General features: G+C 37.8%; 1 protein-coding gene across 7 annotated transcripts in view; it reads right to left on the bottom strand.

Moving 5' to 3' along the window:
- LOC124775910 (ankyrin repeat and fibronectin type-III domain-containing protein 1) overlaps window positions 1-27,754 on the bottom strand; it is a 703,384-nt gene that overhangs the window by 73,100 nt on the left and 602,530 nt on the right. For all 7 annotated transcript variants that reach the window (XM_047250748.1, XM_047250750.1, XM_047250747.1 and 4 more), the window contains exons 6-9: window positions 26,805-26,918; window positions 9,822-10,010; window positions 1,049-1,274; window positions 564-696 (exon numbers count right to left, since the gene is read on the bottom strand). In XM_047250748.1, coding sequence (XP_047106704.1) covers window positions 564-696; window positions 1,049-1,274; window positions 9,822-10,010; window positions 26,805-26,918 — 662 coding nt within the window. The remainder of the gene's footprint in view (window positions 1-563; window positions 697-1,048; window positions 1,275-9,821; window positions 10,011-26,804; window positions 26,919-27,754) is intronic.

A 27,754-nucleotide genomic window follows, 5' to 3' on the forward strand; every position in this document is an offset into this window, starting at 1 on the left:
TGGCGTCACTCACACTTCAGGAGTGGCACTACAATATTTTGTTTCAAGAGTAAGAAGAGAAGGATCCACTGACTACTTATAGCAAACTATTTCCATCGCTTCCTTGTTAGTGGAGAATCATATGAAATGTATAGTTCTTATGAATGTATGATCCTTAAAATTATGGAGGTTTCAAGCATTTCAGGAAAAACAGACAAAAGATTTTACATTTGTAGGAAAAACAGCTCATGTATCACATTATTCTCTGAATGCATTTAATGGGTCATAGACAACAAAGAAGGTGCTATTTACAGTTTGTGGTTCATGTCCACATCACATTAGGTGGAGAAAGTATAGTTATTAATCTAAAAAGGAAAAGTGAAGTTTGCTAAAGTTACTGACTGCAGATGATAACAAAACACACACTAGGATTCAACTAAGGCTACAGTATACACAAGGATGTTATAAATTATTAATATTGGATTATTTATTGTATTATTTACACACACAAAATTCTCAGTTCTTTCCAATATTGTATTGTGAAGTACATCAAGTTAAAACATTTTTAAATAAAGAACACTTACCTTCATAAGCCAATGGAAATCATTGTAGATGCAGCTTGGGTATGTTTCATCTACTTCAATAACAGGTAAGAAATCTTCATTTGTAACCAGCACCTTATCTTCATGATAAAGCAGACAGGCAAGGAATACACCCCTATGGAAAGGAATTCAGCATTTCAAAAACTTAATTTAGATATATTTTAGCAATTTTTTTTCCTCATGAGCTTCAGTTTGCATTACAACTGAAACTGCACAGAACAGATCTGGAACCACTGAATTCGAATTATTTAAGCTAACACAAGGTTTTATCTATGCTATCACAGTTCATTGTTATACAAATGAACTAATGGAAGCCACATGCTTGCAGTGACACTTATGAAAAAGTTTCTGTGATGCTCTGGGACATTTGACAAATGGATTTATTAGTTTCTATAAAGAAATCAAGTAAACAACATGTCAGGATATAGACATAAATGAATTTCAACTTCATGAGAACCTTTACATACCTCCTTAAATTTTTCTGGAATTTTGAAGCAACTGTGAAAAGTTGTTTAATAGTAGTTTTCTTTCTCTGGTTTCTTCTTTGTAACCCAGGTGTTTCACCTGGTTGGGTAGCAGCCTTTATCTCAGCAGCATGTTCAGGTCGAGTATTACGCATTTCTGCAAACAGGTCATCCAGGAGCCGTAGCCTTCCTGCAAACCTGGGCTCTCGACCTTCCACATCTCGCCAACCTAATGACACAAGAGATGCAAATAAATTAGGTTAAATATCAAAATAATAACTTAGGCCATCAGTGAACCTAATAAACCCCCTTCAGTCCACAACAGGGAAATCAGGAAGTAACTGGTAAACTTTCTTCTCTGTTGAGTAAATTAACATACTGTGGCATGATTGTTCTTGGTAAAACTGAGGACATGTTTCCAATCAATGAAACACAAAATCAAGTTAGAAAGACAGCTAATAGTTAAAAGTGATAAGCCATATGAATTATAAGCGGTGTAGGGAGGGTACGAGGAATCAAGATTGACACTAACAGAAACATTGATGATAGTGATGGAAGAATATACATGTGTCAATGAGGACACAGGCAGAACCTACAAAAAGAGACAAGTGTATGTACAACAAACTATTTATGATGTAAGTGCTAGGTGACAGGAGCAGAACTGACCAAAACTACATGTATCTGTAAATAAGGCTAAGTATAGCAGTTCTTTCAAGGTTACACATGTGAGCAGATAACTTAACTGTATTAGCACTGTTGCCCAAGACATCATCTGAACTAGTCTATACATACAATGATAATCTATTAATAAAAGCCTTGCTAATAAACATTTTCGACTATGAATGTAAACTTTTTCATCAAATATACAACTTGGCTTTCGTCCACAGCAACATATACTTTTGCTACCATAAGACTTGTAACTGCTAAACTGTACCTACTTCAGCAAAAGTAATCAATTTTTGAAAATATGATGTAATTGGATAGATAAAATATCCACTCACCACACAGTAGCAGGAGAAAACACATATAAAGGTTAAGTACACGTGCGAGCTCTCAGAGCCAGTCGCTCCTTCCAGCAGAAGGGTTGAAGAGGAAGGAAGAGGAATGAACAAAAAGAACTTGCAAGGTTTAAGAAATGGAGAGAGTTCAGAAAAGTTGCCCAGAACCCCAGGTTAGGGGAGACTTACCAGACAGGATGAACCAGGGTTCTGGGTGACTTTTCTGAACTTTCACCATTTCCTAAATCTCACTGATAGTTTTCCTTCATCCCTCTTTCTTCCCCTTCATTCATTCCGGTAGAAAGATCCACTGAATCTGACAACTTGCACATTTACTTAACTATACTTATTTTGTACTTAAACGAATTTTACTATCAAATGTTACATGAATACTACTCCAATCATAAACAAAATTAATTTGGGTATTCTTCTATACAAAATTTTATAATTCTTCATATAAATTGTGGTCCTATGTTTGCAAATCATAAATGGTGATGTTAAATTTTGAACTGCCTTTGCAGTTTAAATAGTAGCTATAGATCACACAAATGCACACTCGCTTGTGCACACACACACACACACACACACACACAGAGAGAGAGAGAGAGAGAGAGAGAGAGAGAATGCCACACAGAAGGAGTAGCTAACACTTTCTAAGTATGAAGGTAATTAAGAAGAGTATAGACTAAGGCTCCACAGAAATGGCACAAACACTTCGTGGTGTATCAAACACACCAGCCTGCAGTGTGTCCCTAAAGTTTTTACATGAACTTCTCTTCCCATTTCCTGGTGAACTGCTGGTGCCTCAAACAGAAGTATGAAACATGGTGGGTATAAAGTATTTGAAAATACTGCTCACACATTTTTGGTATCACTATGGCTGATGTGTGAGCAGGTATATAATTATTATGCAATAACAATCCTAATGATACAAAAATGTTTCATAGTAATCTGAGTCACTATTCCAATCCTTTCCAAACAGCCAATCATAGTTATACCCAGAGAGTGCTGAATAAAAAATCTCTACTCTTTTCCCAGTGGCATAAAGATTTTTTATCTTTTTAGAGTACATTTACTTTTGTCAAAGCATTGTTCTACTTTTTTATCTGCAATTTCGTCTCATGAGCGTAGTTTGATCCATGTTTCATCTAATCACATAATAATGGCACAAGTCTAATCACATAATAATGGCACAAATACTTCAGACCATGCTTCAGTTTTTCGAAACACAATTTTTGGATATCCCTTCTCAAACATTTATGGTTGTTAGTGAATACAGAAGACACTGCACACTAGGTTACCTGATGTGTACAGCTTTGTTCTTGATATTACATACTTATTCACATGTGTTGCAGAAATCTCAACAATATATATAAAAAAAAAAAACAAAGATGATGTGACTTACCAAACGAAAGCGCTGGCAGGTCGATAGACACAAACAAACACACAAAATTCAAGCTTTCGCAACCAACGGTTGATTCATCAGGAAAGAGGGAAGGAGAGGGAAAGACGAAAGGATGTGGGTTTTAAGGGAGAGGGTAAGGAGTCATTCCAATCCCGGGACCGGAAAGACTTACCTTAGGGGGAAAAAAGGACAGGTATACACTCGCACACACACCCATATCCAACCACACATACACAGACACAAGCAGACATTTTTCCATGTGTGTGTCTATGTTTGTGTTTGTTTGTGTGCCTATATATATATATATATATCTAAAAAGAAAGATGATGAAACTTACCAAACAAAAGCGCTGGCAGGTCGATAGACACACAAACAAACACAAACATACACACAAAATTCTGGTTTTCGCAACCAATGGTTGGCTCGTCAGGAAAGAGGGAAGGAGAAGGAAAGACAAAAGGATATGGGTTATATTTTTCCCACGTGGAATGTTTCCCTCTATTTTATATATATATATATATATATATATATATATATATATATATATATATATATATATATATATATATAAAAAAACAAAGATGATGTGACTTACCAAACGAAAGCGCTGGCAGGTCGATAGACACACAAACAAACACAAACATACACACGAAATTCAAGCTTTTGCAACAAACAGTTGCTTCATCAGGAAAGAGGGAAGGAGAGGGAAAGACGAAAGGATGTGGGTTTTAAGGGAGAGGGTAAGGAGTCATTCCAATCCCGGGAGAAGACTTACCTTAGGGGGAAAAAAGGACAGGTATACAATCGCACACACACACACACACACACACACACACATATCCATCCGCACATAAACAGACACAAGCAGACCAGTAAGAAAACTGCTAACAATCAAATGTGTATTGCACATGTTTGAAAAATTAAATAAAACCTTTACAAGAATTAGACTTAATGGCCACGTGTTTAACAAAATATTTTGCCATTTTGTAAATAATTACCAGCTTTCCAATTCACACCAACCAAACTGGTGGAAGTTGGTCTTAAAATATCACAGGGACAACTCCAAAACAGTCCCACCAAAACTTGCTTATGGAAGTGGTTGCTTATGATTTCTACAAACATAACATTTAGGGGCCATTTCAGTCAGCCAATAAGCAATAAAAGATAAAGAAAACAAACCATGTGAACTTCAGTTTGTAGAAGGAAAATAATACTGGAATATTAAACACTTACAGTAATTCTATGGACTGTGTAGGAAATACTACATTTTTAGGGATCAATAGTAATTTTCAGTTAAAGTGAAATGAGGACACACATATACTACCAAGAGAATTCCATTCGCATTTATGCAGACACACATCTATTAGCAAGAGAATGTCATCCACATTTATGCCTTTATAGTCCTGTCATCAGTGTACTTCACCAAATGTCTCATATTATACAGTATTTCCAAGAACACTTAATCCTTGGTTAAGGTATATGGCTGCAGTGTTCAAACCACAGAAAGGGGCCATAAGAATAATTACGGATGAAAACAACTGATTCAGTCAGTTTTTTTAAAACAATCAACTCATCTGATTGTTTTAGGTAACGCAGTTCAAACACCAGCTGTTTTATTTAACCTATATATATAATCTACCAGTTTCAATCATAGACCACCACCACTGGATACAAGGTAGAACAGAGAGATATATTTTACCTTAAATAAAGTGACAATGGTCTACAACCAAAACCAGTAGATGATATATATGTTAAAGAAAACAGCTAATGGTTAAAATGCATTTTATAATGTACTTAATGGCTGTTAGTTCTCACCTGATGAAAATATTAAAAAAATCATTCGATTGTAGTTTGACATAGCAGCTGAATAATTCAGTCATTGTTTTGAGTGAGCCGGCCGGAGTGGCCGTGTGGTTCTAGGCGCTACAGTCTGAGGACAATTGATTCAGTCAGTTGTAGTTTTCCATATTGATGGAACTATTAATTCATTCTTTTGAGTGAAACCAAATGAAAACAGTCAACACAGACCACTGCAGTTTCGCATGTTGACTGATTTATTCATTTTTTTCCCACGTAAAAGCAGTCTATAGTCTGTTGGTTGAAGCATGTATTCATTCTTTCACCAGAGACCTATCATTAATGTTCTAGTTGACTGAGCAATCAATCCATTCTTCTGAATGAAACCAGTCTGCAGTACTTTCATTGGTTAAACCAAAGCAATGGTATACAAACAGGGTATACATACCCCCATGAAAGTACCCCTACCCGAGTAATATATGGAGACATTTCAGGGGTATGCCATGTTCTGACTCTGGCAGGCTAGTCGGGCGTGACTGACCACCAAGTCATCCTCTGCCAATGGCATCATCAGATGCGTTATGGAGGGGCATGTGATCAGCACACCATTCTCTGATCGTTGTCGGGCTCTATTACCTTGGAACTGTTGCTAAATGGTTCGGTAGCTGCTCAGTTGGCCTTATAAGGCTGTGTGCACCCCATACCAGTCCTCCCAACAAGGTAAAATCCCTGGCAGTGTTGGGAATCTAACCTAGGAGCCCAAATGGCAGCCAACCACCCTGACAATTCTGCTACAAAAGTGGATACAATAAGCATTATACATGCTGATTTAATTACATACTTAATAGACTGATTCTTCCTTATTATGTACTGCTGTGCACGAAGCTGTTCCATATGTAATAAAAATGTTATTCATTGATATATCATTGGTGATGTAAAGCTGAACACAGAAGTTGCCGTAGGGATAGTGAAGAAGAGAGGACCATTGAAAAATTTTAGAGACTGTATGCATTTTATTTTACTGAAAAGGTGTGATGATGACCATTACTTAAAAATCATTTGATTCAGCCATTTATTTGTGTGGAAGGTAAATATACCACTAAAAAAAGAGAAAAAAAAAAAAAAACAGTGAAGCACCCAGAAGATGTAGTCACATGTAAATGTGACTTAATACATATACACACCACTGGTGGCAGGTAAATGATTAGAACAGAAGTTCTCTGTGAGAGGTAGAATGGCCATCTGAGTGCATTACTATTGTTCATATTTATGAGTGACCACTGTGACAGACACGGAGATGATGCATACCCATGTTAGACAGCATTATCAGCTCCTGAAAGAGTTTGAAAGGGGCCTTACTGCGGGTCTTTATTTGCCTGGCTGGTCAAATCATACATTACCCAGATGTGTGGGATATGTGTTTGAATGTGGCAATTGCCTGATCTTGAACTTAATGTGAATGTGGGGGCAGGCGGGAGGATCGATGTATTGTGCACCAAGCAAATCGTAATGCCTTCACATCTATGCCTGCCATCCAGCAACAAATAATGGACTTCTTGCAACAATCCATGTTATTTCACACCATTACTCATAGACTAGTAGCAGCCAGACTAGGGAATTACTACCTCATGCGTAGGCTGCCATTAACACTACAACAAAAACGGCTGCTTTTCGATCAGTGCCATGACTGGGAACAGAGGACAGTTGATGAATGGTACTGCTTTGTGTTCAGCAATGAATCACAGCTCTGTACTACCTGGGAAGAGGTTCCAGTCTTCCAGTGTTTTGGAGATATACAGCACTGTTACTCCTAGTGTTACGGTATGGGTTGCCAGGTATGACATCAGGTCACAGCTCTTAGTGACCGAGTGAACTCTTGACAGCATTATGGTCTGTCACGGACATTCTGCACCCTCACCTGCTACCTCTCATGCGACAGTATCACATTACCATTTTCACCAGAACAATATTCATCTGCATGTGTCACGTGTCTCTATGAACTGTTTGGTTGATGTTGAGGTACTCTCAAGGCCAGCAAAATCCCCAGATTTGTCCCCAATAGAACACGTGTGGGACCAGCTTGTGCATCAACTCCATCCTAGTGCCAGTATTCAGGATATCAAGGACCGGTCACAAAAGTTGTGGGCCAGGTTGCCTCAGAATACGATATGTCTACGACACCCTTCCCAATGAGTTAGTGCTTACATCCAGGCCGGAGGAGGTACCATGCCATACTGATAAGTGAGCCATACTGCCAAGTTCTTTGTAAATTTGACTCATTATCGTAACAGACAGATACCCTCTCAACCCATGATGTTTCATTTTGTTTCCTCTTTCCTTTCTGGGTGCTTCACTTTTTTGTCAGGCAATGTATATTATGCTGAGAATTACGTTACCAGCTGCATACATACAAATCACACCCATTCACAAAAATCTGTTTACATAATGCAACCTCTGAAAAGCAGCAGGTTTATCTTTACAGTGGCATGAAGAAGTACTGTTCACATTCACGTACAAGCTTAACTCTGAAATTGAAATACCAGTCTGTAAACACTCTCTAACTACTTTCACATCCCTCTGGACTGCTGGGACTGACAATTGGAGCTGCCTAATCCCTGGCACATTCTGTTCCAAGCAGACGCTTTTGAGTCTTTTGGCATTGTTACATCATTATTGTTGACTGCACTTTATTGTTACAGGTTATCACTTTTATTATTGATCCAGTAATTGCTTTTTATTGAATGTTAATAAATAGTTTCTAGAGACAAATAAATCTTCTACATCTGCTGTTATTTATTTCCGTTTTGTTTTTATTTTGCATCCTATGTTGTTTTGGCTGTGGAGCTATTTTCAAACAATATGTTTAAACCATTAACTACATATGTTTTGGGTTACTACATTGTTTAACACTACCAGACAATACTAAATAGTGTAGTTATGTGCTACTGATTATATTGTACTGAATATCATGACTATAGCTTGCAAACTGTACCAACCATGGACTGCGCATAAAAATGACTATCACCAAAAACAGATGCAGTTAATGGGTTAAACATTTTACTTGAAAATGACTAACAGATGAAATGACATATTATGTAAAATAAAAATAAAATGAAAATAAATAGCTGCCAATGCAGGAAACTTATTTTTTTCATGAAGTTTATCACAGCTGTAGATTCTGTTTAAACTACATTATTTGAAATAGCTTTTAGCTAAATTATTTGAAGTAGCTTTTAGTGCAGTTTTTGTCCATATTTATAAATAGGAGTTTCATATTCTGAAACTGTATTAATTAAAGAAATTCAAAGAAAATTAACAAATTATGACGAGTATTTATCATGAAAAAATACTTCTGAGAAGTGATAATATTTGCTTAAAAAGCAAGTGATTAAGTCGCCAAACACTAAAAAATTGTATCTTATATGTTTTCTGTTGATGTCACCTCACAATTGACTGAAAGAGAATGATCAGTGATGGGAGCAGAAAGTGAGAGACAGAGCTTCAACAAATTTAAATAAAAATGTAACTGTTTCTTTATTTAAACATAAATTTATAATGCAGCTCTTGTTATTGAGCTTTTAAAACCAACCAAAAATCCATGTTTAAACCCAGAAGTATGAAAAATTTGTACTTAAGCAAATAAATACATAAAATTTGAAAATACTTCAATTTTAAAAATATACTTTTTATTTGCTCTCCTTCAAATAAGTGGCTTTGTTTGCCTCCAAAAAAGTTGGCAATTCTAGTGTCAGTTCTGGAAAGGGGTCAAAAGGTATGTAAATGAAACCACTCACACCCAGAGACTGAGAGAAGACTCACCAGAGACTTATGTCAGTGTGTAGGCTATAAAAAAGCGAAACCACTCAAACATTGAAAGTGAATGAAAACATTCATGTAACTAATGTGGCCACAGAGACTAGTTTTATTGAGTTGTTTCATTCAACTGAAAAAACAGATTTAACAACAAAACAAACAACTGGCCAATCAGTTGTTAAAACTAGCCATCACTACCATCTATGGCAATCTAACAACCCAACACACACTCATTAAGAAAACTGTTGGTAATTATTACACTAACAATACTGTCCACTGATCACCTTGTAATTCAAAAGGCTGTAGGCCAACACATTGCAGCACATTGGTAAAATTCTGCACAACCTGCCACTAGTTGGGGGCATCAGCATCTGATGTGAGGTACAAGGATGTGTGTGCAGTGAGTACAGTGTGTGTACTGACCCATCATGAGACAGAATAAATAGTGTTAATATTAATTTTGAAACAAACCAGACTTGTAAATAATCATACATTTGTACATTCATTACCTTTTGGCTATGTGTTATTGTTGTATTAAGTTGACATGTCTAATGTCATTGTAAAATAATCTGTGGATAGATAAAAAATTAACTAACTCGTCTTCCTGTGTAATATTGTGTCTGTCTTTGAAACCAGGCTGCAAAGGACAACTTGTAACAAGTTCATAGACATGCTAATTGATTTTTTGAATATTTTCTTCAACTCAGCAACAATTTCCTCACTTTAACAGGAAATTTAAACTTTTAACTAACACTGTACTTACTTGATGGTACCACAGACGCTGGTGTTGACAGCCTGAAGTTACCATAGCCTTTAAGGTTCCCACAGGCAACTCTAAAGTAATATCGGCATCCCTGCGTAAGGTCACCAATATGACATTCCAATTGCTTCATATCAAGAATCTCTCTTTCACCCGCCAGCGGGCTAAAGTCTTCTGAGCAGCTCCACTGCACTGTTGACAGTGATAGTATCACTTGGTAAGTTAAAGTAATTTATTAAATATCAAAGACAATGATCAAACACAACAGTTATGTGAATCACTGATTAAAATTTTGTACTGGCAAACTCAAAAACTGCAGTCCCGTACTTTTCAATATAGTTCCATTACAAGTTCCATTTTGTTAATGTGGGTGGCTAAATTATCATGGAAAAGAAGTTGGAATCACCCATCCATTAACTCACTGTATTTCCTAGACAACATAATGAGTATACTGCAACACAGATTTCCAGTTAACAGAGGAAAATTAAAAACAAAAATGTCAGTGCATTAATTACAAAAGCAAAATAACACACGCTCACCACAAAAGGACAAACAAATACACAGATTCACAGCAAATCTCTGATTCCCTAGAAGCAGATCATAAATATCAAATAAAAATGCTGACAAATACTTAAGTCAACTCTGTCTACCCTTTTTTTCACCAGTCTTCAGACCGATTTGATCTGGCCTACCATAAATTCCTCTATTGAGCCAATCTGTTATCTAAGGACAGCACATGCAACCTATGTTCTCAGTTATTTGTTGGATGTATTCCAGTTTCTGTCTTTACCCCTTACAGTTCCCTAAAGTAACATAGAGGTTATTCCTTGATGTCTTAACATGTGTTTTGTCATCCTGTATTTTCTTCTTATCAGTGTTTTCCATATGTTTCTTTCTTCACGAATGTTTTGAAACATGCACTTCCTTATTAACAGAAATTAAAGTGTTTCTCCTCGAGAAGGGTGTTCACTATCCAAGGCCAACAAACAATTCATGTGTCAAGTAATTTTATTTTTTGGTAGACACTATGTTTTATTTTAACCAGCTTAATTGTAATCTACAGGGGAAAGGATACAATGTTTTCAATGTTCAAAAACAAATTATGTCTTTTTGCTCTAGATTTTGACAGAGAAACTTTGATTAACATTCTAAGTCTGTTGAAACAACACCAATAAAATAATTCTGATATTGACATTGCTGTTTCAAAACAACACTTTTAAAACTGAGGGAAGCTTTTCTCAATAGGTTTCCAAAACTGCTGGATAAAAAATTATGGACCTGAAAATTTTAATATCTTTATGCTGACATAGAAACACTGGAGAAAAACACATGTGAACTTAGTTTACAACACAAGTTGTCTATTTTGAAAGGCCTAGACAAGGAAGATATATTGATTTTTAATGCTTGGAACAGTATTCCTGACTCTCATAATCATCTGAAAAACTAGCATTTGACATTCTTTCCTTAGTCATGTCTACATATTCATATAAATAATAGTTTTACAGCATGAATCTTATCAAGAGTAAACTGATAACCATGCTACTGATGAGAACCTGACATTGTACCCAAAATTAAGAATAACAACATACCCACTTTACTTATTTTTGAAAGAAATGCAAGGTCATTGTTCACATTATTGTTTGTCAGTCTTCGTCATGATTAATTTTAGGGATACCATACATTTTAATGTTATTAATAGATAATATCATTATTAAAGATGACATCAAGTCTTATTCAATGCATCTACAGTTTAACTAAGACTTAAAATTTTTAGTAAACTTTATTCGTTTTAGGGATTGTTTTTTAGTGAAAAAAGATGTAGTATTGAGAAAGGTATGTTGAGATGGTTCTGACCTATACAGAGGATGAATGAAAGCAGACAGAAAAAACATGTATACAAGATGATCATGAAAGGAAGAGTTGGAAGCGGTCAACCTCAGCGAACATACCTGTATCAGATTGAAGATAATTTTTGCTTAGCATAGCTTAGGAGTGCTCTAATTAAGTTAATGATAATGTACTTACCTATATAGTTCAATTTTTTTTTAAAGTGGCTCTCAAAAGAAATTGCAGTTGTTGTAGCATTGACATTTGGCTCTGCTGACAAATGAGTTTGTCAACCACTAATCTAGGCCTTCACAAACCAAGGTCTACCAAACATCCTACAACTGTGGTTGGGTATACATTGGAGAAACTGTATGCACTGCAGAAAAAGTGGCGCCGAGAACATAGATGCCACACTAAATTACATGAGACCACCAAACCAGCCCTGGCTGACCATAGTATTTCAGTCCTTCTGACGGCCATTAATTTTGCAATTTCTTCAAATATTTCCTGCAGCCATTTTGCCCTTCACATTTCTTAAGTGACTTACATTGATGTATTCCTGTCTTACCTTGAACACTTTTAAACTTTCTACTTTTGTTGATCAATTGCGGTAATTTTTCTGTTACCCACAGTTTCTTTGTAGATACTTTCCATGCGCCTATATTTCTCTGTTAAGCTTTTGTGACTGTTCTTTCTAGAGATGTTCATTGCTCTTCAACTAATTGCCTCCTATGGTGTTTATTATTGCAGTATCTACAGCCTTAGAATACTTCAAACTCATCTCATCATTCCTCGTTACCATAGTATCCTTGTTCTTTATACATTGATTGTTCCAGACAATTTTCTTAACTTTAATCTTCAACATTACTAAATTGTGATTCAAGTCTAAATCTGCTCCTAGGTACACCCTACAATTCAATATCTTGTTTTGGAATCTCTGTCTCACCGTGATGTATTCCAGATTGGATCTTCCCATGTCTCTGGACCTTTTCCAAGTATACCTACTTCTCTTGTATTTACTATTTCTGCCTGAAATTTATTGCAGAAATTAGTCTTTCTCCTTTCTCATTACTATTACCAACCCCACATTCTTTTATAATTCTTCCTTCTATTTCCTCCCCTGCTACCATGTTCCAACACCCCATTATTATTAGATTATAATCATCCTTTACACACTGGATTGCCCAATCAGTGTCCTCATATACTTGCTGTACCTCTTCATCATCTGCTTGTGATGTTGGTATGTTACCTGAACTAATGTTTTTGGTGTCAGTTTGCTGTTGATTCTGATGAGACCATACATATCACTCAACTGTTCACAGTAACTCACTCTCTGGTCTGCCTGCCTATTAGTAATACCATTTACTCCTGTAATACCATTTTCTCTCCTGTTAACATTACCCAATATACATCTGACCAGAAATTCTTATCCTCTTTCTATTTCACTTCACTGACTTCCTCTATATCTAGATTCAACCTTTGCATTTCTCTTTCCTACCATCTTCAGACTTCTGGCACTACACATTCTGACTCAAAGAATGTTACTTCAGTCATTTCTCATGGTCACCTCACTCTTGGCAGCTCCCTTTCTTTCAAAGATCCAAATGAAAGCTTCTTGTTGTTGTTGTGGTCTTCAGTCCTGAGACTGGTTTGATGCAGCTCTCCATGCTACTCTATCCTGTGCAAGCTTCTTCATCTCCCAGTACCTACTGCAACCTACATCCTTCTGAATCTGCTTAGTGAATTCATCTCTTGGTCTCCCTCTACGATTTTTGCCCTCCACGCTGCCCTCCAATGCTAAATTTGTGATCCCTTGATGCCTCAGAACATGTCCTACCAACCGATCCCTTCTTCTAGTCAAGTTGTGCCAATAACTTCTCTTCTCCCCAATCCTATTCAATACCTCCTCATTAGTTACATGATCTACCCACCTTATCTTCAGCATTCTTCTGTAGCACCACATTTCGAAAGCTTCTATTCTCTTCTTGTCCAAACTGGTTATCGTCCATGTTTCACTTCCATACATGGCTATACTCCATACAAATACTTTCAGAAATGACTTCCTGACACTTAAATCTATACTCGATGTTAAGAAATTTCTCTTCTTCAGAAACGTTTTCCTTGCCATTGCCAGTCTACATTTTATATCCTCTCTATTTCGACCATCATCAGTTATTTTACTCCCTAAATAGCAAAACTCCTTTACTACTTTAAGTGTCTCATTTCCTAATCTAATCCCCTCAGCATCACCCGATTCAATTTGACTACATTCCATTATCCTCGTTTTGCTTTTGTTGATGTTCATCTTATATCCTCCTTTCAAGACACTGTCCATTCCGTACAACTGCTCTTCCAAATCCTTTGCTGTCTCTGACAGAATTACAATGTCATCGGCAAACCTCAAAGTTTTTACTTCTTCTCCATGAATTTTAATACCTACTCCGAATTTTTCTTTTGTTTCCTTTACTGCTTGCTCAATGTACAGATTGAATAACATCGGGGAGAGGCTACAACCCTGTCTCACTCCTTTCCCAACCACTGCTTTCCTTTCATGCCCCTCGACATGCCCCTGAAAGCTTAATCCAGAATATTTTGCCAATGGAGACATCATCATGTCACTTTTTCAACTACAGGCCACATGACATGTGGTACACATAATGTGTCTTTAATGTGATGCTCTCCATTGCCTCCTATATCCTCATGTTGTTGATCATTGGTGATTCTTCTCCCTTTAAGGGGACGTTTCCTACTCTTAGAGTAAGAGATTGCCATCAAATTCTGTCCTCTTCTCTGCCCTCTCTGAAAAGGCATTTGGCAGAATGAGGGTGACTCCTTATACCGGAAGTCTTTGGTTCTCACTGCTGCTGATTTTTATTCAAAATTTAAAAGGCAACTTGGATCAAATATGGGGACCATGATGTTTGGACCATTGGGGAAAGACACTACCCCCACACCATGGGCTTAACTTCTGGCTATCTTCTTCACCACTAAATATTTAATAATCTGCAATAGCTAAAATTAATACTTACCATTTGCTTCAATATAGTTATGAAGCACTGTATAAATTGAATACATATAGTATGTCTTAGTGCAATAATGATAATACTAATACAGAAGTTTACACATGTTCTATTCATTACAACTTCTGTCTTTTTTTTCTAGCTATTCTCCTATCTTGTATTTTCTTAGGAGCTAATGACAAAAATTCTTATTTCTATGGCATTCTTAAGCTTTTTTGTTGATGTTGTTCCTAACTTAGATGCAATAATTACTGCAGTTGGCGACATCAACTTTCTGTCTGTTTATCAGCGAGAGTGTAAATAACACATTCTTACTTCCTTTCATCCCTAAACCATTTTTAGTCATTTGCGTGCCATAGAGGATGATGACTTCTCAGCAGTTTCTCAAATTTAACAGTTGAGTGCAACTACCTGTGAAATACAAACACCACTTATGTCCCCAAAATTACAGCATTCACAATATAAGGGTGCCATTTCTTTATGGTCTGTTTTATGTACTTTATTCTGAGATAGTAATATCTTAATACTTGGAATCAATATGATACCTTTCGTGGCAAAAAAATAATTCATATTTATGCTTGCACGATTGGGACATCTTATTTATACAGTAAAACTACACACATGCATGCTAATTTATGCTAAGAAATTCACTAACTGAATGGAAGGAATTTTGCAACAGGTTTTCTTTCAATCTGCTCTTGAGTTTTGGTGTTTCAAGACAAGGACGTTTGGGGTCTGCAAGTAGGGGACTGAAAATTTCCATGCCTTTCCGCACAAGAGTGAAGTTTGCCCAGTTACTATGTTAGTCCTGTTCAGGCCTCGTACTGTGTCCATGAAACGCACTACTGGTTTTGAAAAAAAGACCAGTCTTTATAAATGGAACATTGAAAGGACAACTTATTCTGTGATGTCACGATAAAAAATCTGTAGCCTCCAGAACTAATTCCTACAAGAATGTATCAGATCAATGGATATCTGAAGTATCATTATGTGGAGATGATGCAATTATGTGTAAGGCAAAAGTTGTGGAATGAAGTCTTCTTGTAAGATCTAGGATATGGCAGGATCAACTTAATTTGCTATCAAAGTACATATCCAAGAACAAGTCCACTTGCTCTATCTGTTGTCCATTACGTTTTATAACATTTCCTCTTGTTCTCTCTTTGTCACATAAAACGGTATATAAAAAGCCTTTCACATTCAGTGAGAATCAATTGCAGCTAAACCAGTTGACAATACCATCAAAAACACTGTTAGCAGAGCTTTCTAGATTTTTTCCCTGCTGTTTTATCCACTTCAAAAAATTATAAACCTGCAAATATGGCAAACTTGCTCACTGTAGTAGAACTGAATGGGAGACCATTTATAAATGTAAGGAATAGTACCAGCTTATAGCATTCCAGTATTGACTGTGCCCCACTCAGATGAAGCTGGAATTCCATTACTGCTTCTTATCTGTTAGATAAGACTCAATAAGTGTCCCCATTATTCTGCTTAACACACAGAATTCCATTTTATTTACCAGACTTGCATGGTTGACATAGCTGAAAGCCTCAAATAAGTCACATAGAATTCTGACTGGTGCCACTTTGTGAGGTTGTACAATTTATTCAGTGAAGTATAAATAGCATTGTCTATTGATAGTCCTTTGACTGAGAATGTTGTGGCTGTTCACGAGAACAACAATTCTATTCAATACCAGTTTCTCCATGAGCCTGGAAAAACTTGTTAGCAGCAGGACTGGGTGCTAGTTTGTTACATCAGTTTCTTCACCCTCCTTCAAAAGTAGTTTTACATATGCATATTTCAACTGCAGTAGGACAATACCTTGTTGCAGGAATTTGTTAAAGATCTGACACACGAATGTGCTAATACAATCATGACAGTGCCTAAGTTTCCTTGTGGACATGTTATATCCCAAAAAGAACTTCTTATTTTGATCTCTTTGTCTTCTTGATCTCACTAAGTGATGGACTGTCTCTGGGGCTGTTAGCTTTCTGCAGAAGGGCTATTGTATTACTGACTGAGTCTTTACAGCCAATTTCCTCTAAAACTGCTTCAAATGTGTATTAAAGAGCTTAGCAACTTCTTCAGTGATCTTTTACTATACTGTCATGAGCTGTGGGGTGTACATGCAGCATACTGGTTAGCATCACTAGCTGGTTTGCTGCAAGTCACCAGTTGAAACCTAAAAACCTGAATTATTTGTCATTTAGCATTTATCATTTCTGGGACATTCTTCAAATATCTTACATTTGAAATGTTTGTGTATTCTGGAATATTCAACGTTTGTATAAATATCAGCATTCAGGAATGTCTGATGTTTGTATAAGTAGCTGCACTCTGTCTAGGTAATTCTTTTCTGGCTGTATATATTGGTATTCACGATAAATGTGCTTTCAATGCAAAGTGTTGTATTTCAGTGGTGACCCTGCTTTTGAATTTGGACTTGATTCCAGTTATGAAGTGACATAGTTTCGTGGAGACACCGGGTACTTCAAAACATCTACATCACTGTGGCTCCAATTAGCCAATGTAAAAGCCATTACCTACACAGACAGGAATGCAACCATTACATCATTCCTAAGATCCATATATTCACGATGCAGATGGATCCAAAACAGTGGTAAGTCAGCTACACATTAGATCAGGCATTGATCAATGTTTTCCAGAGATGCTGATCAGGACCTGACAAAATGCTGAAAGGAATCAACTGAGTCACCAAATACAATAGGTGGAACGGCATGATGAGTTTGACCAATGTATACTTTTATTTGCATGGCACAGTCCAGAAGTGATTGAAGAATAATGACAAGAAACTGAAAAGGTGATACATATTCCAGACTGAGCTCAAGGAAATATTTGCTGACAATCAACAGTAAGCTCACTTAAGAGAAAAACTGAAGAACAGGGCCCAGTGTCATGGCGAAACAAGAGAGTCTTACGTACAGAATGATTCAAATGGCTCTGAGCACTATGGGACTCAACTGCTGAGGTCATTAGTCCCCTAGAACTTAGAACTAGTTAAACCTAACTAACCTAAGGACATCACAAACATCCATGCCCGAGGCAGGATTCGAACCTGCGACCGTAGCAGTCTTGCGGTTCCAGACTGCAGCGCCTGTAACCGCACGGCCACTTCGGCCGGCGTACAGAATGTTTTGGCTCTCTGCAACATTGCAAATTCGACTGTGACACATGCCGACAAAATCTCACACTGATGAAAGGGCTCACAGAAGACTCATACCAATCTCCTCTGGTAAAGGATATCACAACAACAGAACAATTCATCAAATGGTGCCAGCTTATTGAGGAAATATAACAGAAAAGAACTGAACAAAGGAGGTATGACTAACTGCCAAAAGTGGTTCCTATGGCAGTTGTGGAAGACCATCGTGACCTCGCTTCTCTCATATGCCAGGTTGAAAGACAAGAGATGCAGCATATTATGATAGCCAGAGCTATGAGACCAAGTACACAAGTGAGAGCATCCATGAATGTTAGCCTCACACTTCAGGTCATAATTAAGAATGTTGAAGAAGAGGTGTATCAATCTTTGGTACCAATCCCCACCACCAGTAGAATGCACCAGGAAGAAAGGGCTCAGCCAGCATGCACTTATGCTGCTGCTATCAATCAGCAACCCAGTATCCGACCAATGTGGGTACAACCAACTCCTCTGCCAAATAAAATTCTCTGCATAAGAACAGACATTTGTAGGATGGAGAGCAGTACACCAGTCTGTTTTCAGACTGGACGTCCTGACACATTTTGCACTACTGCAGAGAAAAAAGACAAGTGTTCGATGATTATTATGCCCCCAACACATGAACTTTCAGAACAGTCTTATTCATGCCTATCAGCTGAAGATGATTATCGTTGATCTGAGGGCTGAAGTTCATCACCACACCCTGGATGATGTTGTTCTCCAACATGCCACAGCCATTCCTTGTCACCCTACAGAAGCAGCAGCTGCTCGCCTAGCCACCAAAATCAGCAAAACTGAGCAAGGAAACCTCTATGGAGATGAGGTCACCAAGAAATCTACATGCTAATGACAATTGTACGCCCTTTGGGTGGTCAACAAGAACTTTGGATCACAAATTGTCATTAGCAGCCACAGTTCATCCCTAAAGGTATGTGTGTAAGAACAGCCAAACTAGTCAAGGAAGGGCAGCTTAGTGTCGCTGAAGAAGAACTGCACTCCACTACCTGCACAGACAAGAAAAGGGAGGAAGCTGCTATCAAACTGCCAATAGGTTTTGGTGTGACAGAAAAACAATGTTGATAATAGCCATTATGCATCAATTTCCAAAAGCTTTCAAATCCTTAGTGGAGGCAGTCCATGATAAAACACTTTACCAACATTTGCAATCATCCACAATTAGCCAATGCTAATACAGGGTGTCGCCAGCTGAATGATGGATACCCTGGGAGATACTGGATAAGTTTGTGCAAGATGACATAATTGAACCTTGACAGAGTCCTTGGTTCCTTCTCTTGGTCCTTGTGAACAAGAATGGTGGCACACAGTGTTTTTGCATTGGCTACCAACAACTGAACAAAATCACAAAGAAAGATGTCTAGCCATCACCTTGTACTGGTGACACACTGGACTGCTTGAAAGGAGCAAAGTATTTCTCAACTATGGACACGCAAAGAGACTACTGGCAAATCAAGTTTGATGAGGCTGACCAGGAAAAGACTGCCTTCATGATGCTTACGGTCTTTATGCATTTCAAGTTACGATGTTTGGACTATGCAACACTCCAGCCACCTTTGAACAATTGATAGTACCCTGCTTCAACACCTTGAATGGATGACATGTCTTTGCTGTGTAGATGACACAGTCATATTTTTGAAGACATTTGAAGAACATCTAAGCTGACTGACATTTGTTTTGAAGTGTGTTCAGATTGCTGGTCTGTGCCTGAACCCAAAAAAGTGCCTCTTTGTTACCAACCACCTCCTTGGCACATTCATGAAATGACAGGTTTTACCAAATAGTGCTCAGACTAACAACAATTCATAAAAGACTTCTGTACAAAGGTACATCCCTTGCAAGAACTCCTGCAGGGAGACACCAAATCCTCCTGGAATGAGGCACAAGATGAAGCTTTCCTCGTCCTTAAGGGGATGTCTGCAGCTCGTGGTCTTGCAGTAGCGTTCTCGCTTCCCGTGCATGGGGTCCCGGGTTCAGGGATTTTCCCTGCCTTGAGATGACTGGATGTTATTGTGTTGTCTTCATCATCATCATTCATCCCCATCATCATCATTCATCCCCATTACAGTAGGAGGAAGGCAATGACAAACCACCTCCGCTAGGAACTTGCATAGTCGGTGGTGCGGGTCTCCCGAACGTTCCCTGCGCTCCTCAGAGTATGGGACTTCATCATCATCAAGGGGATGCTAACAGCTGCTCCAATTCTAGCACTTTATGACAAGAATTCCAAGATAGAACTTCACATCAACACTAGTAGTTTTGAGATAGGGGCAATTCTAGTACAAATTCAGCAAGGCACTGAAAAGGTGATAGCTTATGCTTAGAGAGTACTCTCCATGTAAGAAGAACTAGGCCCACTCTATAACCAAGAAAGACTGCCTTACAATTGTCTGGGCTACCAACAAGTTATGGCCATATTTATTTGGCAAAGCTTTGATCATTATGACAGATCATAATTTGTATGGTGGGAGAGTAGCCTGAGAAATCCGTCTGGTTGACTGCCGAGATGTCCACTGAGGTTTCAGGAGTATAACATCACAATGGCATAAAAAACCAGATGCAAACACAAGGATACTGACTGTCTTTCGAAGAATCCTTTGGCAGAACACAGCAGGATGGACAAAATATCAGTCATCCCTGTGTTAAACAACATTGCTGCTGAATAGAGGAAAGATACAGCATTGCTGAAAACCACAGACATAATTAAGAATGAAGAACTGACAAAAGGAGGATTACAACTAATTAATGTAACATTGTGCAAAAGGAACTAAGACCAAATGGGAAAAAACAGTTGCTCATGATCCCAGCTCATCTGTGGCCAATGATCCTGAAGTATTTCCACAAGACTCCAACATATGGTCAGTTGGGATTCATGAAGACTTACCACCAAACCAGTTAGAAACTATGTGAACCACTGTAAAGAATGCCAACTACAAATTCATGTGTTTCAGCTACCTCTGAGGCATCTGATACCAAAGCTGCCTGCAGCAGTACCATTCCACCAAACTGTAATCAAATTCTTGGGGAGATGACCAAAGCTGACAAACAGAAATTGGTGGATAGTAGTCTCCTCTGATTATCTCACCAGCTATGCTGTCACCAAACATATGCCAACTGCTGAAGCTCCAGAAACTGCAAATTTCCTTGTATAAGACATGATTCATCCCAGGTGATGATCTCTGACAGTGGCAAAGTTTTCTACTCGAGAGTTGCATCAGAGATAGTTCCACTCTGCAATATCACCCACAGGATGACAAGTGCCTATTGTCCACAGACGAATAGCTTCACTGAATGTTTTAATAACTTGTTGGCAGATATGCTCTTGATGTATGTTGACATCAAACAGAGATTTTGGGATACAATACTGCCTGTCAAGACATTTGTATTCAACACAGCAAAGCAGGACACCACAGGCTTCACACTGTTCTCTCTGTTCCATGGCTGCAAGGCTGAAACAACAATGGATACACTGTTCCTGTTTCAGTCGGATGATACTCAGGATGACTATATGAAACATGTCATCACCGGGACAAAAGCAGCAAGGCAGCTGGCTCACATACAGACCATAGACAGGTGAAAGTGCTACAATGCCAGCAACCAGCCAGTGGGATATAGCCCAGGAGATGTGGCACGGATTTTTACACCTGCGCATAAAGTGGAACTATTGGAAAAGTTACTAAAGTACTACTTTGAACTGATTCATATCCTTCATCACTTGTCAGTCAGGGATTACGACCCCTTGTAAGAAAGCCAAAAGCACAGACACTGTCTACATGTTCTATATGAAGCCCTACTACAATCCAGAGATACAAATCAATACTGGACAGTTCAGCAAAACTGAAGACCATCTCAGTGACCATGAAGCTTCAGTGGAAAGTGCCACCATTGATGCTCTTCATAGTGAAGACCACATAACAACATGACCAGAACTCGAGGACCCCCCGGTGTCATCACACAGAGGACTATTGTTAAGATTTAGATCCATGGTGCTGTAATCACCTCCAATGAGAACTTCTGAAACAGGAGGTTGCTGTTTCTCTATTAGAAGGAGACATGCCATGAGCTGTAGTGCTTGCAGTGTAGTGTAGCGGTTAGCATCACTTATGTCCTGTAGGTCATCAGTACAAAACTGATCACCATGAATTATTTGTTATTTAGCATTTATAACTTCTGGTAGGTTCTTAAAATTTCCGATGTTTGTAATGTCTGTACATTCTAGAATATTCTGTTTTTGTATAAATACCTGCACTCTCCATCCAGGAGGTTAGTTCTATTCTGAATGTTCATTGACATTCGTAAGAAACGTGCTTCCAGTGCTAAGTATTGTATTTAATTGATGATTTTGCTTTCCAATTTGGTCTTAAGTATGGTTATGACAAGACAATATCTCCATAGTGACTTATTTCCATGTCAGGTATACATTCCTCTTTTTCCCATTCCCTCTTTTTACAACTTGCCATGTGGTTGTTGCTTTCATGTTGGAGTTATAAATTTCAGATGTAATGTACATTGTTTCTGACTTCTTAATACATTTTAAAATATTATAATGCAAGTTATACTTCTTTTTTATGGGATCATCAAAAATGCGATTCATGCAACTTTCTTGTTTTCCACAAGAAATTCTGATCACTATAATAATGCAGGGTTTCCTTTTAGTGGCCTAAAGATTGTTTCCTATGATTTTTCTCATACAGCTTCAAACAGTGACAAAAACTCATTACAAAACAGGTTAAATTTGTCATTAATACTTCTTTCCATATAAATAGAGCTCCTACAGATCTGTTACAAATGAAGGTTTAAGGTATCTAGGGTATCATTATTGACTGGTCTGGAAGATTTAAAGGAATGTTTAGCTTTATCACACAGGCTGATGTCAATTAATGTAAGCATTTTCCTACCATGATCAGAAAGAATTTGCTTAAAGTGACACAGCTCCCCTGCCTCTTCTAATAAATACACTGTCAGTTAGGCTTTTATAGTTACTTGTGATTCTACTGAGAAAGTTAACTACTGCAGTCAGGGTAAACAATTCCATCAAGTGCTCTAGTTCTGCCCCATTGTTAATTTTGGTTAAAAAGCTGATACTGAAATCACCCATGATCATTAACTCCTTGGATTTGGAGTACATTTGGCTCAAAAGTTGTCCCATCTGGTTTAGAAAAATAAAGATTTTCCCTGTTGGAGCCCTGTAAACTGGCAGCACTATAACTGACATACCATTTGTGGTTATTTCAGTTCCAAGGGTTTCAAAGTAGAGATCTACACAGTAGGTACTTATAATTACGGCTTTAAATATTAGTATACAGAAATGATAGATTGCTACCTGGCATATTGAAGAGGCACTGAGTTGCAGAAAGGCACAATGAAAAAGTCTGTTAAAATGAACTACTCAATACCTTCTCTATATGGTGAGTAGCAACCTATCCTTTCCATATTGTTGTTATTTCATCCTGGACTTTACATAGTTTGATTTAAATATTACATTAATTTTAACATAAATTGTTTTCTTTCATGCCTTTATGCTAACCCATGGTCGCTGCATATAGAAATTGGTTTAGTAAAGTTAATGATTTAGTCACTAGATATGCAGAAGTCTTCTGGAAATGCATAGTTTCAAAAAACATTGCATGTCATGTAATTCAAATGCTCTAGATCAGTGGTTCCCAACAGGTGGTCCACGGACCCCCAGGGGTCCGCGAGCTATGCCAAGATACTATTAGAATAAAAAATATATTAAATATATTTCATATGATAACAGATTTTTTTTGTTTTGGCCGCTTCCTGCATGAGCAGAGCTTTAGCGAACACTATCTTCTGCATCTAGCATCTCTTTGCAGCTGACAACTGACCAGTCATTTTACCCAGAAACTTGCATTTCAGACGACAATCGGCCATTGTTAATTTGCTTTCACAGACCGTGTTGTTTACACATTCAATATTCTGTATTAAAACAGTAGTGTTTGTAATCCATTGGTTTTCGTGGAAGCTACAGTTCGCGTAGTCAAAAATGGTCCGTTGGTTAAAAAGTGGTTCGTTAAAACGAGAAAGGCCTACAGATGAAGAGGAAGATAATGCCTTTGATGTTCAAGCAAGGAAGTCAGTCAATCTCGAACCGAAGTTGTCAGTCTCCATTGAACCTAAATCGTCAGCATCCCTTGAACCTAACCCTTCCAAGAAAAGTGTTAAGCTTACTGGAAAAATTAGAAAATATAACTCTGATTACTTGGAAATCGGTTTTACATTCACTGGACCTGAGCAACAGCCTAAACCTCAAAGTGTAATTTGCTATGAAAGCCTTTCGAATGAATGTATGAAACCAGCAAAACTCCGGCGCCATCTTGAAACAAAGCACCCACAGTACTAAAGTACGTCATTAGATTTTTTCAAAAATAAATTAGGAGAGTTGAAAACAATTACCAAACACTGTGCTGCAAATGTAAATGAAAATGCAACCATTGCATCTTACGAGGTGGCTCAACTCGTTGCTAAATGTGGGAAAAACCACACAATTGCTGAGGAACTTATACTGCCATCAGCAATAATACTATGCGAAAGAGAATGTTAGGTGATGCAGCTGCTAAGGTAATAGGAACTGTTCAACTCTCAAATAATACTGTTCAAAGACGAATTACTGATATGGCAGCTAACATTGAAGAAACATTGCTGGCTAGACTTTGCATGAGTGACATGTACGCTCTACAATTGGATGAAAGTGCAGACATATCAAAAAAAAAGCTATATTGTTGGTTTTTGCACAATTCTTATGGGAGGACCAAGTGTTTGAAGATTTTCTTTTTTCATGCGTACTACTGCATACAACAGCAGACGATATTTTTAGTGCATTAAATAATTATCTCAATGAACACGATGTCACCTGGAAAAAATATGTAGGCTTGTCGATGGATGAGCAAAGTCAATGGCTGGCAAAAAAACAGGACTTCTAGCTTGTATCAAAGCAGTAGCCCCTGAGGTGAAATAGACTCACTGTTGGATCCATCGTGAAGCCTTAGTAACCAAAAGATTGCCTGAACCTTTGCAAAAGATACTTAACGAAGTACATTACATTAAAACTCGACATCTGCAATCCAGATTATTTTCTTTGTTGTGTAAAGAGATCAGCAGTGAGCATGAGCAACTTCTTATTCAAACGTAAGTAAGATGGCTTTCTCAAGGTAGGATCTTGTCAAGATTTTTTGAACTTTGAGATGAGGTTCATGTCTTCCTTCTTGACACAAAGTACGTGGATTTTCTCACTAACTCCTCTTGGCTTTGCTCAGTTGCGTACTTATCTGATGTGTTTGAACACTTGCATGTGTTAAGCTCGAGTTCGCAAGGAAAAAATGTAGACATGTTCAAAGTTGAGGATAAGATTAGTGCTATGGCAAAAAACTGATAGATCTGTGCGTTGGGGACAGAAAACGAGTCACTAACTAACTTTTCTATTTTAAAACAATTCTTGGAGTCATCAGAGGAGAGTTTGCCTGACCAGGTCAAGATCAATGTAGCCGAGCATCTATGCAGCCTAGGCACCACTTGTAGAGAGTATTTTCCTGAACCTGACCCTGACGACAGATGGATTCGAAATCGTTTCAGCTGTGAAGAAACAGACAAAATCCAAGGCCCACTGAAGAAGACCAAGATCAACTTGTGGATCTGTCCAGCTGTGGTACGATGATAAACATTTTCATCGGTGATAAAATTACAGACTTCTGGGCATCAGCACGCAAGGACTACAAGAAACTTGGAGATAAGGCAATGAAAAAGATCCTTACATTTGCAACCACATATGGGTGTGAGCAAGCATTTTCTTCCATGTGTTTCATGAAAAACAAATATAGGAATTGGCTCGACATGCGGTCGGATTTCAGAGTGAATGTTTCAAGTTTGGAACTTAATATTTCAGAAATAATGGACTCAAAGGCCAGATTGAACTCTTCTCATTAAGAACTGAAAATTAAAACTAACTGTATACTGATGGAGTACTCTGTTGTAACTGTATTTTTTTCACACAAATACCTTGTATGAAATTAGTGTTTTCTTGTGTTTCACACATGTCTCACATGTCGACTCAACGCAATCTCAAGTGTCGTACACTTAAAAGACCACTACACTCAGTTTTAATTTTTTCCTGTCATTTTCAGTTCATACTCAATTTTTATTTTTTACGGAGTTTGTTATACTAAACATGCAGATTTGAAGACAAAGATTTTGAGCAATAATTAAAAAGTTAACAATAACAATGATGGCTAAATTGAAAAAGTTTTAAGCTCAAAATTTTTTCAATAATGAATATGTCAATGTTTTTTATAAGTACCAAAAATAGAAAACGTATAAAAAGACTCTTGATTTGGCTTTTTTAGGTATATGATACTGTGATGCTTGAAGAGGGGGTCCTTGAGAAAATTTTGTTGGAAACTCCTGGTCTAGATAAAACCCTGTCTGCATTACTTGAAAATGTAGCTGTGAGTGTCTGTTAACTCTTAAGGGGGATATTGCCTAAAGGTTAAGTTACAAGTCCCAAATTTTTTGTGTAGTGCCTGTCTACCACTCAGTGGCTAAAGCAGATGATGAATAAAACATTAAAAGCTAAGCTACAAGTGTCAAATCTTGCTTATAAATCTACCACACCTACTGCCTGACACTTCATGTATATGGTAAGTGGACATCTTTACCCATTCCACTGCACATGATTTGTATAATACATCCAACTGGTTGCAACAAGATTTTACTTCCTTTCCATTGTTTGTATTGCCCACTGGATTTCTAGTATTATATTAATGAAATTATTTTGTGTATCATCAACTGTTATTGCCATCAAACAAGATATTGGTAAGTAGAAGAAGATTGTATTAGTTGCTAGCATTTGTGATTTTGTAGATTAATAGCATGTGACAATAAAGTCTTTATAATAATTACCTTTAAATTTTGTACATATTGCAGAATCCTGCTGCTCTGGCTCTTGAAATCTAACTGTCACTGAATTAGTTCCTGTGACATCAACAGCGACTAAAAATGGTATGTCAGGCGGACCTGCAATGATTACAGATTGAAATGGGCATGCACACACAAAAAAATCTATCATAGTAATATATTGTCTATGGTCTAATATACTATTTTCTCATCAATAATTTAGAAGTAAAGGAAACCACTCACCGAATAGCAGAAGCATTGAGTCATTAACAGCCAGTGTAGGTGCACAGGTGTGTAGGTGTGTAGGTGTGTGTGTGTGTGTGTGTGTGTGTGTGTGTGTGTCGTGTTTTACACACATCAAAAAAACTTTTGCATCACCTCGGTTCTGAGAGTTTCGGAACCTGTACACAAAATTGGAATAGAGATCAACATAAACATCATTTCCACCCTTTTTATTGCTCATCAAAAGACCTTCAGAGGTGGTGGTCGAGATTGCTGTACACACCGGTACCTCTAACATCCTGTAGCACGTCCTCTTGCATTGATGCATGCCTGTAGTCGTCATGGCATACTATCCACAAATTCATCAAGGAACTGTTAGTCCTGATTGTCCCACTCCTCAACAGTGATTCGCCATAGTCCCCTCAGAGTGGTTGGTGGGTCAGCTCATCCATAAACAGCCCTTTTCAATCTATCCCAGGCATGTTCAATAGGGTTCATGTCTGGGCAATATGCTGGCCACTCTAGTCGAGCAATGTCATTATCCTGAAGGAAGTCATTCACAAGATGTGCATGGCGGGGGTGCGAATTGTTGTCCATGAAGACGAATCCCTCAGCAATATCCTGCTGATATGGTTGCACTATTGGTCAGAGGATGGCATTCACATATTGTACAGCTGTTACGGCACCTTCCATGACCACCAGCTGCATACATCGGCCCCACATAATGCCCCTCT

The sequence above is a fragment of the Schistocerca piceifrons genome, chromosome 2, assembly GCF_021461385.2.
Source record: "Schistocerca piceifrons isolate TAMUIC-IGC-003096 chromosome 2, iqSchPice1.1, whole genome shotgun sequence".
In the NCBI taxonomy this organism is placed as follows: Eukaryota; Metazoa; Arthropoda; class Insecta; order Orthoptera; family Acrididae; genus Schistocerca; species Schistocerca piceifrons.